Source organism: Gopherus evgoodei, chromosome 16, assembly GCF_007399415.2.
Source record: "Gopherus evgoodei ecotype Sinaloan lineage chromosome 16, rGopEvg1_v1.p, whole genome shotgun sequence".
NCBI lineage: Eukaryota > Metazoa > Chordata > Testudines > Testudinidae > Gopherus > Gopherus evgoodei.
In genome coordinates this window covers 13,653,045-13,668,425 of record NC_044337.1, presented here as the reverse complement: position 1 = coordinate 13,668,425, position 15,381 = coordinate 13,653,045, and the positions used below count along the sequence as shown (strand labels likewise).

The window sequence follows — 15,381 nt, the reverse complement described above, 5'->3', positions numbered from 1 at the left end:
GAAGATTTGGGTTTGTCTTTGCAAAGTTTCATCGTAAGAAACTTGTATAGACAAGGAACAAAAGTATAGCAAGCAGCAGGAATCTTAAAATGCAGCTTTATCCAATCCATGCATCTCCGCCACACTCCCTCCTCACTTACCCTGTTGGCTGTCACAGCTAGGTTCTGCAGGTTCTGCAGTAGCCCAACATCTGCTGGTATGGAAGTCAAGTTATTGTGGCTGAGATCCAAGTACCGCAGCTTCCGGCAATAGAAAAGCTGGGTGGGTATCTTCTCTATCTTGTTGCGGTTAAGGTAAAGGCGCTCCAAGTTGGTGAGGTTGCCGATCTGCATGGGGATGTAGGCGATATGGTTGTACCACAGCTTAAGGCAAGTGAGACGGTGTAGGTGCTGGAAGCTGATGATCTCCTCAATGGTCTTGAGGTTATTGTCCTTCAAGTCAATCTCTTGGAGGTTGTGGAGACTGAAGATAGAGTGCGGGATGCGTTCCAGGTCGCAGCGGATCAGCTCCAGCTCTGTCAGGTTGACCATCTTCTTAAGGCTGTTGAGAACAATGAGCTTGGTACCCTCGTTGTTGATGGAGAGCTTCTGGAGGTGCACACCAACATCCGTCACCACCTGTGGCAGCTTGGTGAGGTTGCTCTTCAGCCGAAGTACCTTGAGCCGCTTCAATTCCCTCAATCCGTCGATCACAATGTAACGGTTGTTCTCTGCACTCAGGTTCCCTGTCAAGTGGAGCTCCTCCAAAGTCTTTAGGCTATAAATCCACAGAGGGATTTCCTTTATGTCTGTGAACTTAATGTGCAAAGATTTCAGGTTCTCCCTCAAGAAGGCAAGGGCTGGGGCCTCAATTTTGGCAGCCGTGTGGTAGAGCCACAGCTCCTTAAGGCTGGTGAGCTGGGCAATGCTTGGTGGGATAGTAACATCAGGAATGAGCTCCAGCTTCAGCACCTCCAACTCGATAAGGTCAAAAACTGTGTCGGGGATGCCACTCAGCATGAAGAGATGCAGCTCCAGCTTGTCCTGGGAGTTCTTTGTGATCCTCTGGCGCAGCTTCTCCAAGGTCCACTCATTGTTGAGGTTCAGCTGCCGCAGCTTGTTCTCACTCACCTCAGACAGAAAGACAGCGAATCGCTTGGAGTAGAGGGGGTCATACTGGTCGATCAGGTGCAGCATGAAAGCAAAGTCATTCTTGACATCAGGGATGTCACTATAGCTGCTCTCCTCCCGGATGGACTCAAAGGAATATTTCTTGAGGGATCGCCTCAGCATCCACCAGAGTGTGTACATGCAGATCAGTCCATAAAAGATCACCAGGCTAATGTAGAAAGAGGCTAGGATTTTGAAGAGAGTGGCAAGAGGGTGAGCACAGCGGTACATGCGATAACCTGTCAGGCTCTCGATGTCCACCTTGCAGTCAATGTCAAACGTGATGTTGTTGACATAGTAGACAGTGTAGCAGATGATCAGGATGAACTTGATCACCTTGATGATGGTTTGTCTCATATAGAGGCGATAGACTATGTCTCCCTCCTCCACATGTGTGCGGAACTTTTTAACTTTCTCAAAAAGCGCTTTGGCCTGTTCCCCTTCTTTCTTGTCCAGGACGCCCGTCTCAGAGCGATCGACAATCCCTTGCTCAATCCGCGACTTTGTTCTCTGTAGCATTGGGACAGTGGCTTCCACATCCTCACTGACCGTGGAAGATTTCTTGTCCATGGAGCCATTCATCTTCCCAAATGCAGGCTTGGGATCACTCTCCTCCACCACTGTCTCAGACAGTGCTCTTGTCGTCCAGGGGGAGTCAAAACACTTCAGCAGAATAGACACAAAATGCTCCAGCTTGGAGCTGGTCCGTGGGAACTTGAACCAGAAATTGCTGCAAGCCAAAAAGATCAGAGTATGTAGCAGCACCAGGTAAGGGAAATACTTGGCAAACCAGTGAAGGCGATTCTCATAGCACACTGCATCCACATAGTTATACTGGTGCCGGTCTAGGTCATATCGGATCCCTGTAGGCCCAGTGTCCTGAGATGGGACAAGACTAGAGTTATAGTAAGTGGGGTCTGGAATTGCAGCTGTCCAACCTCTGAAAGAGTCATTGCAGGAGTCTTTGGTAACCCATTTGCAGGGCAAGCAGATCATTTTGTCCTGGGTGACCTGAAGCGTCCCTCCAAATACTGCAATCATCAACATGACTATGGAAATGTAGTCCGTGAAGACATCCCACCATGGTTTCAGGATGCGGTATGCTGGCTGGGTATCAGCAAAATAGCGCAGTTCAGTGACAGGAATCATGGTTCACCTAAAAGGAAGCCACAGGCAGATGTTACTGGAAGAGAACAGTTTGTTTTGTTTTTAAGTGAAGACAAGGAAAGCAGGGAGATCAGATTATATACAGAAGGTATCTGCTGGCTCAGTCAAAAAAAAACAAACCCACACGATTTCAAGTCCAATTTTGAGATAAATAAATGAAGTTCCATAATGAGCAAGAGCAGTTAGCTGCTTAGAGGTTTGTGTGAAGTTAGTATGTGGTCTTAATTCCTGACAAATTGGTATCCATCACAAGCCACCACAACTGCATCCTTAATTAACAGTCTGAGGGACCAAGGACTCTCACCTCTAGAGATAGCTAAACATGGTCCTGGTGACTATGTTGATAGGCTGGCATGTAGAGGCTTGCCCTACTATTGCACCAAATTCCATGACTAAGAAATTCAGTTTCTAGTATGGTGAGCCTGCCACCTTTCAGAAGCATTATGTTCACAGAAAGCAGGCAGCTACGTGTTCTAAGTGCACAAACATGCTGAAAAAAATAGATCAGTTCTGCATTATTGCTGCTGTCCCACAAGCTTGGAAAGGTGCATTGTCTGAAACGACACAGAAAATAGAGAACTATTTCCCAGTGTTGCCTCACTAAGGAAGTTCACTATCATCTTTGAGGAAACAAACTGGAGAGAGAGAAAACAGGGACAGTGGGAAAGGCTGGATAGCATGCCTTTCCCCTTCATTTAGCAAGACTTTGCTCTTTTCTATGCACTAATCCCTGCAAGAGGGCTGAGTTATTTGTTCTGTATGGGATGCAGTTACAAGATTCCAATGTATATGGTCTCTACATTTTCTTGTATTGCCATTAACTTGATACGTGAGGAAGGGAGGAGGATTAACAGAATTAAATTAAGTTCTCCAGTCAGCCACTCCTACCTGACAGCATACATCTAGACAGGGGTTTAAGCATCACAAGTGTCAAAGTTAGAATCAGGACTCACAATTTGTCAGACCACTCTGTTTATTAGCGCAGTGCTCCACCAATAACATTCAGAATATGTGAGTGGCCATGCAAGGCCCAAGCAGTCTTATTTATACAGATAAAAGAGCGGGAATTTAGACAAAGGGACAAAGAAATCAAAATAGTAAAATTCATCTGGGGCACAGCATGCATATCTTATTTCCTTACTAACTGTTATCGATCTAAGGCTAATGCTTCACCAATTGCCCTTAAAGGGTGCAATTGTTCTATGTTAATGTCTGTATTCCTGACACCTGGTTGCAACATTCCAACAACTTTGCTTAAGACAACATTTCTTTAACCCTTTCTATTCTTACTATATAATTCATTCTACTTTCACACAAGGGAACACAAGTTCTGGGAAGCAGAGACATTAGTACACAGCTTGCACTGTAGTTCAGTGATGTAGAGGTTTTTTGACTGAGTTTTAAGCCTGTAAACCACACACACACACACACAAAGCGCAGCACCCCAGGACCAGCCTGGATAATACTGAACTCACTATAATGCTTCCTTGTCCATCACTCAGGAGCTTTCATTGGGCTCCTAGCATCATGCTCAGTTCTAGGTGTAAGGGAAAAGCAGTGGTACAGCCACAAAATAGCTGGAAACAAGCTAAGATCAAAGTGACAAAGCACTAATCTTTCAGCCACTTTGAGGGAAACTAAATAGTAAAGAAATGGGGGAGGCAGGGACCCAGCCCCTTCATTCCTCCCCCCAGTGAAGGCACCATTAAGAGAAGAATATTTTCTCAGAGGGTCTTTATCACAGGTGCTAGGGGAATGAGGATTAAAATACAACAGGGCTTGGAAGAAAAAAAAAAATCTCCAGTGGCAAGTTGGAAACATTCCCTGATATATGGAGCACGGTAGCAATCCATTTCTGAAATTAAGCTTGCATTTTAGAAGAGTTTTCAACCCAAAGAGCTGCAAAGTAAGCCTTCCAAAAGTAAACCGATACAGAACTGTTTTCCTGAGTCTGCTCCAGTGCCTAGTTTGCAGGTCATAGCTTTCCAGGACAATAAATGGTAAGTTGCCAATTTTGATTTGTTGCTGCTTGGGAAAGCTACAAGCAGGAGCTGCAGGCACTAGTGGACCACCCTTGAAGTGCAGATTCTAGGGAAGGTGGTAGAGGAATAGATCACCCACACACACCCACACCCAGGTGGCTTTGGGGTGGGAGGGATTGGGTAAAAAGACAAAGTTTCTCCATTAAAGCAGCCAGAATAGGGAGGGGCTTCAGATTTAGACACCTACAAGCCAGATGCCCATGCCAAAAATTAACCCTCTATGCATGGTCCAAGAACAGCACTTCTGTAGGAATCCCAGCATGCACCTCCTTCCCAGTAGCAGAAGACTGGCTTCATAATAGGGTGTTTACCTGGACCTCACTGGCATCCACGTTTAGCAACTTTTGTATCAGCTTCTGGCTACTAAGTTCAGCCCTCCAAATTAAAAGGCGTCCAGTTACTCTTCAAGTCCTGAGAATTTCACTTGTGATCTCTTGAAGTGACGTGTTTCAAATAGAAGCCACTTAAAGCCAGGGGAATGTGTTCTGGAAGTTCAGTAAGCCAAGGAGGAAGGAACTATGGCTCTGGCCACTATGGGCCAACAGGTTGCTGAGGCCCAGGCATAGGGAGCAGTAATTTGGGGGATGTGAACAAGCCAACAAAAAAGCAGCTGTCACAGAGAAGAGATGGTAGGCATGGGACCGTAAGGTGCACTGGCTGGTTCATTTAGCTGCAGTGTGCCAGCTGAGCATAGCAGAGGAACTGCATGATGAGTGACTAGCTGAATGGGTTGATCTGATCAGGACTAAAGAGTTATGAATTTGGCAGGGGGAGAAGGGGAACGTCACATTTTCAGAAGATGCCAGGTACTGGTCAGAACAGAGGCCAGCAAGTTTTAAGTTCTATTTCTGGCTCTGCCACCAGTTTGCTGTGAGGCCTTGGGCAAGTCACTCCATCTGTGCCTCAGTTTCCCCATATAAAAACAAGGGCAATGATTCTCAACCAGGGTCAGCGTACTCCTGGGGATACACAAAAGTGTTCCAGTGGATACATCAACTTGTCTAGATATTTGCCTAGATTTACAATAAGCTACATAAAAAGCACTAGTGAAGTCAGTACAAACTAAAATGTCACACAATGACTTGTTTATACTGCTCTACACTATACACTGAAATGCAAGTACAATATTTATATCCCAACTGATTTATTTTTATAATTGTATGGTAAAAATGAAATAGTAAGCAATTTTTCAGTAATAGTGTGCTGTGACACTTTTGTATTTTTATGTCTGATTTTGTAAGTCAGTAGTTTTTAAGTGAGATGAAATTTGGGAGTACCCAAGACAAATCAGACTCCTGAAAGGGATACAGTAGTCTAGAAAGGTTGAGAGCCACTGAACTAGGGCAATCTGTATCCCACTAGGTACTGAGACTTAGGCCATGTCTACATCTAAAATTTTGCAGCGCTGGTTGTTACAGCTGTATTAGTACAGCTGTATAGGGCCAGCGCTGCAGAGTGGCCCCACTTACAGCAACCAGCGCTGCAAGTGGTGTTAGATGTGGCCACACTGCAGCGCTGTTGGGCGGCTTCAAGGGGGGTTCGGGGAACGCGAGAGCAAACCGGGAAAGGAGACCAGCTTCGCCGCGGTTTGCTCTCGCGTTCCCCGGACCACCCTGCAAACCGCAGGGAAGGAGACCTGCTTGCTCGGGGTTCCGGGAACGCGAGAGCAAGCCGCGGAAGGAGACCAGCTTGATTACCAGAGGCTTCCTCCTTCCACAGAGGTCAAGAAAAGCGCTGGTAAGTGTCTACATTGGATCACCAGCGCTGGATCCTCTACACCCGAGACAAAACGGGAGTACGGCCAGCGCTGCAAACAGGGAGTTGCAGCGCTGGTGATGCCCTGCAGATGTGTACACCTTCAAAGTTGCAGCGCTGTAACTCCCTCACCAGCGCTGCAACTTTCTGATGTAGACAAGCCCTTAATTACAATTTGCAAAGCACTTTGAGATGCTCAGATGGAAAGCACCGAAGTACTATCAGGTACAAGGAGAGAGCTAAGTTTCTCTCATCACCCTCCCCCCAAATACACCTAAAATTTGAGTGAGCTTAGTGTCAAAAAGGTTCCTGAATTAGTGTCCTGGATATTTACGCCCTTTATTTGACCATAGACTAGACAAGGAAGTGCAGTATCAGTGTCTATTCCATTCTTGAATTTTTTGCCGAGACTAAACATGTCCTAGTAAAAACTTTTGGCCACTACTAACTCATCCATCCAAGTAATCCATTTCTCCATCCCTACCCCATAAATATCAGAGCAGGATACTTACTTTCTGCTTTAGGATTTCTGCTGGAGTAGGCTGGAAAAGACTGTGAAACAATTCCATAGTGATGAGCCAAAACTTAATGGCAGGCTGCACTCCCAGGGGATGAAAAGACAAGAGGTTTCACATAGATCCCTCTCCCTCATCCTGATCCCAGGGAACAGAATAGAACTCATATGGAAAGTCCCCTCGGCCCTTATCCCACGGATGCCTCACACAAAGGAAGAGGAGTTCTGTGCTCAAATGGCTGAGATAAGACTAAAACATCTGGAGAAAGGGGAAAGCCTACATTAGCCACACACATCTGCTGGAATGTAGCTAGCTCTCTAACAGGGCTGGGCTTCCTAAACCCGCCTACACTTGTGGAAAACCACAGCTTCATTTCTGGGTGATTCATATAACAGTAGAGATTTTATAAGGTCAGAGCCTCACCACTACCATTCAGGCTTCACCCCAGGCTTCCAGCCTTCCCACGAGTTTCTAAAGGCGATCTGCTAAGTAGTACAATATTCTCCCAATACTCCCCTAGCAGACAGCATTCAGAGATTGCATCATGTTGATCTGCAATCATTCACGCTTAGCACTAGTAGCAAAAGGGGTTAAAAGCAAAGATTGTAATTCATTCATGGTTCTGTTAGAGTACAGTGTAGGATCCTATTTCATTTTCCCTCTTCCCTGCAGCCATATGTAATTAAAACTCAGATGTTATTCATTTGGGTTAAGAAGGGGTTGCACCCTGTCTCAATAACACCTTACAATCCAACGGAGAAGAAATAAAGCTATTGCTCAGCCCCCCTCCCCCCACAGTAGGGTGACCAGACAGCAAGTGTGAAAGATCAGGATGGGGGTGGGAGGGGTAATGCGTGCATATATAAGACAAAGCCCCACATATCTGGACTATCCCTATAAAATCAGGACAGCTGGTCAACCTACCCCACAGCCCCCAAAGATTTTCACCCCCAGAATGTCCAGTTACCGGGTAAAATTCACCATGTGGAGCAGGAAGTGTTAATTGCCTGGTACTTCCATTTAGTAGATTTTTAAGAAAGCCAGAAGGGAAAAAACTCATCTCAGGAATTTGTGATCCAGATCTTAAGGCTGGGATTTGGTTCCAGGATGTAGTTCCGGGATTCTAGATCCTGTCAGGCTGGAACTGTCAGACTCAGCTAATGTCACCAAGACAGGAATTATCATCTCTTACAGCAGCAAGCCAGCCTTACCAGAGTCATCACTCTGGCCTGCTTCTGGGGGGTAGGAGGAGGAGGAGCAAGAAACACACTGAATCCATGGGGGGGAGGGAATGCAGGCTTACTGCAATAACTACCTCTGCCAGCTGCATGGGGTCGAAAGTCTCCATTTATATCCTGCAATTCCTGATGGGTTAAGGAATTGTTTGATTTAAAGTCTGTTGAGTTTGGCTCAGGCTATGGTCTATTTATACTTGTCAACAAGTGAATCCTCAATAAGGTGGAGGCAGGAAATATCTTGTCTTCTAGAAATAATCTAGTCCAGTCCCCTGCACTCATGGCAGGAGTAAGTATTATCTAGACCATTCCTGACAGATGTGTGTCTAGCTTGCTCCAATGATGGAGATTCTACAACCTCCCTAGACAATTTATTCCAGTGCTTAACCACCCTGACAGTTAGGAAGTTTTCCCTAAAGTCCACCCTAAATCACCCTTGCTGCAATTTAAGCCCATTGCTTCTTGTCCTATCCTCAGAGGTTAAGAGCTATTTTTCTTCCTTCTCTTTGTAAGAACTGTATATGTACTTGAAAACTTATGTCCCCTCTCAGTCATCCCTTCTCCAGACTAAAGAAAACCAGTCCCCCCCCCCCCCATCTTCCCTCATATATCATGTTTTCTAGACCTTTCATCATTTTTGTTGCTCTTCTCTGGACTGTCTCCAATTTGTCCACATCTTTCTTGAAATGTGGCACCCAGAACTGGACATAATACTCCAATTGAGGCCTAATCAGCACAGAGTAGAGCAGAAGAATTACTTATCTCTTGCTTGCAACACTCCTACTAATACATCCCAGAATGTTAGCTTTTTTCCCCCTCCCCGCACAACAGTGTTTACACTGTTGACTCATATTTAGCTTGCGGTCCCCTATGACCCCCGGATCCCTTTCCACAGTATTCCTTCCTAGGCAGTCATTTCTCATTTTGCGTGTGTGCAACTGATTGTTCCTTTTAAGTGGAGCACTTCGCATTTGTCCTTCTTTAATTTCATCCTATTTACTTCAGACCATTTCTCCAGATCATTCTGAATTTTAATCCTATCCTCCAAAACATATGCAACCCCTCCCACAAACTTTATAAGTGTACTCTATTCCATTATCTAAATCATTAAGATATTGAACAGAACCAGACCCAGAACTGATCCCTATGGGACCCCTCTCAATATACCCTTCCAGTTTGTCTGTGAAGCACTGGTTACTACTCTGGGAATGGTTTTCCAACCAGTTATGCACCCACCTTATAGTAGCTCCATCTAAGTTGCATTTCCCTAGTTTATTTAAAATTATGCAGGATAACCGAAGACTAGAAGTCAAAATACTCCTCATCCAATACTCATTCCTCTCAGAGGCAGGGCAGGTTCCACAGGTGCTAGACAAAACAGTGGAATTAAGGGCCATTTTATAGCAGCCAGTATCTGCTGTGTTCCACTGTCCTGTTCCCAACATCTGGAATTAGAAGCATATGGGCAAAAAAGGGACAGTTTTAAAGCAGGGGTACTTTTCTAAGCCAAGTCAGTTCACTGCCTCATGTCCGACCAGGACTGGAGGAGAGGGAAGCCACAAAGAGCTGCCTAGCCTAAGGATGTTGATCAAACTCAGGACTCAAGGGAGGGAGGGAGATCAGACTTAGGGGCTGCATTCAGGACTTACTTTCCCAATATCGGTAGCTCTATGGCATGCTGTTAGACGTAATTCCTTTGCTAAGCCAGTATTTTGTGATTTCCTGCCACATTAACTGAGAAATTAGAGCTCCCAGAGCCAGGAGGAGCGCTATGGGAATTTGTCTAAGTAACCGGGGCTCAAGAGAGCTGGAGTACTGGTTTCAGGGTCTAAGGCGGAGGTGACCAACTTGTGGCTCCAGAGCCACATGTGGCTCTTCAGAAGTTAATATGTAGCTCCTTGTATAGGCACCGACTCTGGGGCTGGAGCTACAAGTGCCAACTTTTCAATGTGCCAGGAGGTACTCACTGCTCAACCCCTGGCTCTGCCACAGGCCCTACCCCCATTCCACCCCTTCCTACCGCCTTCCCTGAGCCTGCCATGCCCTCACTCCTCCCTTCTCCCCCCAGACTCCTGCACACCACAAAACAGCTGATCGGGAGGTGCGTGTGTGTGTGGGGGGAGATGGAAGTGCTAATCGGTGGGACTGACAGTGGGTGGGAGGTGTGGGGAGCAGGAGGGAAGGGAGGAGCTGCTGACTTATTACTGTGGCAATGTACATTGGTAAATTGTGGCTCCTTCTCAGGCTCAGGTTAGCGACTCCATGTCTAAGGTAACTGGACTGTGGGGTGCCACTGCCCAAGAAGGGTGTCAAACGACATGGGGGTGCACCTAAGAGAGTGCCTGAGAGACCCAGAGCTAGGACCAGTGACTAGTCATTATCCAGACTCAGGAGGTTTAGAAGCAGATGGGATCCAGCAGTTGGGTCCACTCAGACTGGCATCTGCCCAGAAAGGGAAAGTGGGGCAGACTGTGACAGTTCCAGCAGCAGCATTCAGGATATAGCTAGAGAGGGTCTGAGTGTTAATGGCACCCAACAGCCTCTCATCTCATGCACTTAAAGACTGTGGATGTGAATGCCCCAGGCCATTCCAGGATCCACATGACAGAGCCCTGACAGCCTATTTCTTTGAAGGCTCCAACTGTATGTTGAACGCTGCTATTGCTCATTTCATGCCTCCTCACAGATTGTTTCTAGTATATGCAGCTCTCCTGCTTCTACCAGGGTAGGAGAAAGGCAGCAGACTGCATCCTCACTCAAGTGTAAGCAGACAAGACTAATGATCCACATGCCAGCTCACCCCATAAATCCACCCCCTCTTAGGGTCCCTACATCACCATCAGCCTCCAAATTTAAATGAAAGAGCACTTTTTGCTATGGGGTCTTTTTAGCCCTCACAAATTCATCTGGATGTGGTGTCCTGTCCCATCATACTCCCCTCTCTAACCAGTCGGCTGTGGGAACAAGAGAATCTTTCATTTGCTAAAAGATTTAGAATGATTATTGTAACAACTTACAGTGCACCAGCCATGATGTGCAGCAGATTCACAGAGCTGTATGGATAGTTTTACACAGGGTACTGTAACAGGAGTTACAGCAAAGATGGATTTTCACAACTGGTTTGCCATACCACAGTGATCACTGCAGACACAAGTGTCACCAAATGCCATTGCCATCTCTTATCCAGAGACACACAGCAAGGCATTTATCATGGATCACAAGAGCTGGGATGTCCTGGGCATGACTACCACACATGGAAAGTAGAATCAGTCAGTATCAAAAAAAAAAAAACAAAACCAACCCCACCCACAACACACTGCACATCTGAAACTCTGGGTGTCTCAGGCCCTACAAAGCGGCACCTGGCTAGCCTTGATTCAAACTGACTGTGTTCCTTGCATGATGTGCCAGCTTATCTCACTAGTTTGCTGAACACCTTAACTGACCCTTCACTTGACCAGACTCACTCCCTGGTTACAGCTATGTAACCACAAGAAAAATACTGTGACTACAGACCAGAGAGCCAGGGTATCCTTGGATAAGTCATCTTAAAATTTCCTAGGCTGTTTCTTCCAGGATCCCTTAAATCTGAGCAGGCCCTAACCCTTAAAGATGCAGTGTACAATACATGAACCCAGCCTGCACTGCAATCTTATCTGCCTCTCTGCCCTTGCAATAATTCAGTTCCATCTTTAGCCCATTTTGAATATACTCATAATATAAGGTGCCCTCCTCCCAAAATATGGGCTGGAAACTAGAAGTGAACAGCTGTCCCATAGGATTACTTACCTCCAAGAAGAAAAACAGGGATACAAGATTGGTTCAGACCCAGGCAGAATCAGAGGAAGATGCAGGGAGAGGACTTATTCCTCTTAAAAGTACAGCTCTTCCTGCTGGTGAGCCACAGACATGTTACCAAAAAAATCAGCAGAGCACAGCTTCTCTTTCCTTCCTACCGCTTCTTCCCCTCCCTGAAATCTTGAGGACAGCAGCACAAAGCCCCTTTTGTTCAGACACTAGAGTCCAATTTAAAAAACACTCTTCAGGCCAGAAGCAGGACTGGAGTTTTCCCACCACCACATGTTTAGTTGCCCCAAAGTTAAAGGAAAAAAAGGAGCTGGAAGCAGCCCCAAGTTTCCAGCCATCTTTCAGAAAAGCTTTCCTAGCAGAAGGATAGCAGCGAGCTCAGCTGGAGAAGCCTGAAAACTGTCAGCAGAGGAAACCAACTAAGTAACTTAATCCATCCTGTCTCAGAGCACTTTAAAAAGTGAAGCATGTTTAAAGCAGCAGGAGAGAAATAACCCACCTCCCCCCCCACACACACACACCTTCCAACTGAGGCAAAATAAGACAATTCCCTCAACACAAGTTCTTCTGGAGGCTCCTTATTACCCTTCATTCCAGCTAAAATGAGAGGTTTAAAATGGGGCATTTAGAATTAGAGCAACTCCATTCCAAAGAGTTAGTGTTACACCAACAGCCAGGAAGTGTAAAGCAGAGGTTCTCAAACTGGGGGTTGGGACCCCTTCAGGTGGTCACGAGGTTATTACATGGGGGGGGGTCGTGAGCTGTCAGCCTCCACCCCAAACCCCGCTTTGGCTCCAGCATTTATAATGGTGTTAAATATATATAAAAAAAGTCAACTTAAATTTATGGGGGGGGGGGTCAAACTCAGACTTGCTATCTGAAAGGGGTCACCAGTACAAAAGTCTGAGAACCCCTGGTGTAAAGCATTAACACAGATATTCCATTTTCAAACTCAAGGTTACAGATCGAAGGCAGCAAGTCAGCCTTCTGCTTTAAGGTCCTGGGTTTTCCCTTTGTGGAGGACACCAAGCGCAAAATTTGAGCCCAGAATTGCATTATATTAATCCCTCTTACTTGTGTTTTACACTGTGGGATTGACACATCCTTAGCTACAGCAACACAAGCCAGCCAGGTTACAATGCAGCATTCATCTTCCCAGCCACATAATCACCATTTCTGAATCACTGAGATAAACTGCCCTTACTAAGCAGTGGCTGCTGACACACAGTTTGCATTTTTTGCAGGAGTCCCACTGCCAAGTGGAGTCCAGCTGCTGATAGCCAGGATGGGTAGATTCTCATGCAGCCAGTCACCGATGGCGTGGAACATTCAGCAATTCCCGAGTTGCTGGTATGGTGGGTAGGAAAACAGGAGGGATAGCTCCGTGGTTTGAGCATTGGCCTGCTAAACCCAGGGTTGTGCGTTCAGTCCTTGAGGGGGCCCAATTAGGGATCTGGGGCAAAATCAGTACTTGGTCCTACTAGTGAAGGCAGGGGGCTGGACTCAATGACCCTTCATGGTCCCTTCCAGCTCTATGAGACAGGTATATCTCCATATTAGTTTCCCTGTAGGACTCCTGGGGAGGAGAGGCATAGTCCCAATCCAGCCCCAGAGAGCAGGCAAATGCTATTTGTAGCCCTAAGTGTTTCAGCAATACACGCCAGAGGCAGCACTGGCAGCAAGTTCTTGCTCCAGCAACATGTGACTCATGGTCTACTCAGCACACAAGCAAGCCTGCCCTGACAAGTACAGGGAAGAACATCTGCAGCAGAACAGAGAAAATCCAGATTGGAGCTTTGATCACATGACCTGATTTATGGTGGCATTCCACCCCATCCTGGAAGGAAGTGAGCCAGGGAATTTGGTGTTATCAGTGCAGTCCACACTGGAGCAACAATCCTAACATCAGCATGACACAGAGCTGCACAAACAAGGGTGACTTCTGATGACTTACTAGAATGATGCAAGCCAAAGAGACAAGCTCACACAGTCTAGTGCTTATGAATTATAAATGTACAAATCAGTGTCTGAAGCAGGCTATCCACAGCTAGTCTTTTTTTCTTTTAGCTATGGGGAGTACAAGTGCTTAAAGGGCAGTGGATTTTTTCAACCATCTTATTCCATCAGGATACTATGGGTGTTTTATGCAGAGATGTGATCTCTGCATACTTTGAGACTTTCAAGCACCACATAGAAGTTTAAATATAAACCTCTCCATTTAAACCCCATGATGTAACAAATTCAGAGTAAGATTCACAAAGTTTTTATCTCCATCTTCCATATAAAAACATACACCCAAGAAGCAGGCAGGGGAACCTTGGACTGGTGTAGTGTCAACCCGCGCTCAAATGCGCCAGGCAAAATCGTGGTTTGTGCTGTTCAAATACCTAGACAGCCCTTACATCTCCTTTTCCTGACCACTAGGAATAACTGAATGAAAAGGACTTACTGGCACTTTGTGACTAGCTTCTAGGTAAAGGACAGGATCACTAAATTGGAATAGGAAGCTTTGAGTATCAAACTTTGAGACAGCCTCTCCCCAAGGAGTCATCTGAATTAGATTATTCAGATCTCATAGTTCAACTGTGGAAGAGATGAATGCAATCAGATGGAAAGCAAGAGTGCAACAGCTTTTTTTAAACTATAAGCGGAGGAAACAAGCAAAAAAAAAACACTCTTGGTTGATAGATAACATGACCAGAGATCCACTCAGGATGGATAACCAGTGGTAAACCCAAGAAAGGCTTGGACAGACAGCAGCAGCAGGAAGATAAATAAGACACCAGCTATCCTGTGATATGTAACCTCAGTCTTTCAAAAAAAGGGAGGAATAATCGTATGATCACCTATTCATCCTGAAAGTCTTGCATTCAGGATATGGGTGTTCCAGAAAACAGACTCCTCAAATATTCTAAATCCAGCAATCGACACATCAGGTTCAGATCACCATCAATCTGTTCTCACTAGTGAGAAAAGATACCAGAATTCTGAGCTGCTCCACATAGATCACCCAGAAACCATGTGTCTGATGAAGTGGTATTCACCCATGAAAGCTTATGCTCCAATACTTCTATTAGTCTATAAGGTGCCACAGGGCTCTGTGCTTTTTACAGATCCAGACTAACATGGCTACCCCTCCGATACCAGAAGCCAATGAGGACAAAACTGTAAAAAGAGAACATCTTACCAAGGCTAGGGTAACCAGATGTCCCAATTTTATAGGGACAATCCTGATTTTTGGGTCTCTCTTATATAGGCTCCTATTACCACCCCCTATCCCCATCCCAGTTTTTCCCACACTTACTGTCTGGTCACCCTAACCAAGGCCAGTATCAATGCCTTGCTGTGCACAGAGCCTGGGTCTTGAGGAAAAGCAGCTAGCACTACCTGCAATGTATAAAGTTAATTTTGCAGTGAACATTGATGCTCAGTATGTAAGGAATAGGTGCTATTTTTACAACAGGGTGGGCACAGTAGAGTAGCTTTTAGTCTCTAACAATTTGATAGCAACAACAAGAACTAAAAAGGGTTGCACAGCCTCGCTAACTCAACTGGATTCCAAGTCACAATACAAACTATACACAAATAGTTTTTAAAAAGTGTCCCAAAAGCTTTTGATAGGCTCTGCCTCCTTCCTATAAACATAGGCTGTCATAACTCTGACTTGATAACAGTTTGTACCTATTAAGCCTGTGCTACAACTCAACTAACT

The 15,381-nt window shown here is 45.7% G+C and overlaps 1 protein-coding gene across 8 annotated transcripts in view; it reads right to left on the bottom strand.

Annotated features, from left to right (window-relative positions):
• Nucleotides 1-15,381, bottom strand: part of LRRC8A (leucine rich repeat containing 8 VRAC subunit A) — a 37,056-nt gene that overhangs the window by 16,004 nt on the left and 5,671 nt on the right. For 3 of the 8 annotated variants that reach the window (XR_003996802.1, XM_030535716.1, XM_030535722.1), the window contains one exon: nucleotides 141-2,304. Coding sequence is in view for 7 of the 8 variants with exons in the window: in XM_030535716.1 (XP_030391576.1) it covers nucleotides 141-2,297 (2,157 nt within the window). In the remaining variant the exon portion in view is untranslated. Of the gene's footprint in view, nucleotides 1-140; nucleotides 2,305-2,439; nucleotides 2,459-6,624; nucleotides 6,709-10,879; nucleotides 11,157-11,651; nucleotides 11,756-15,381 lie in introns of those variants that run through there. The other 5 variants (XM_030535719.1, XM_030535721.1, XM_030535720.1 and 2 more) reach the window with 5 other exon arrangements.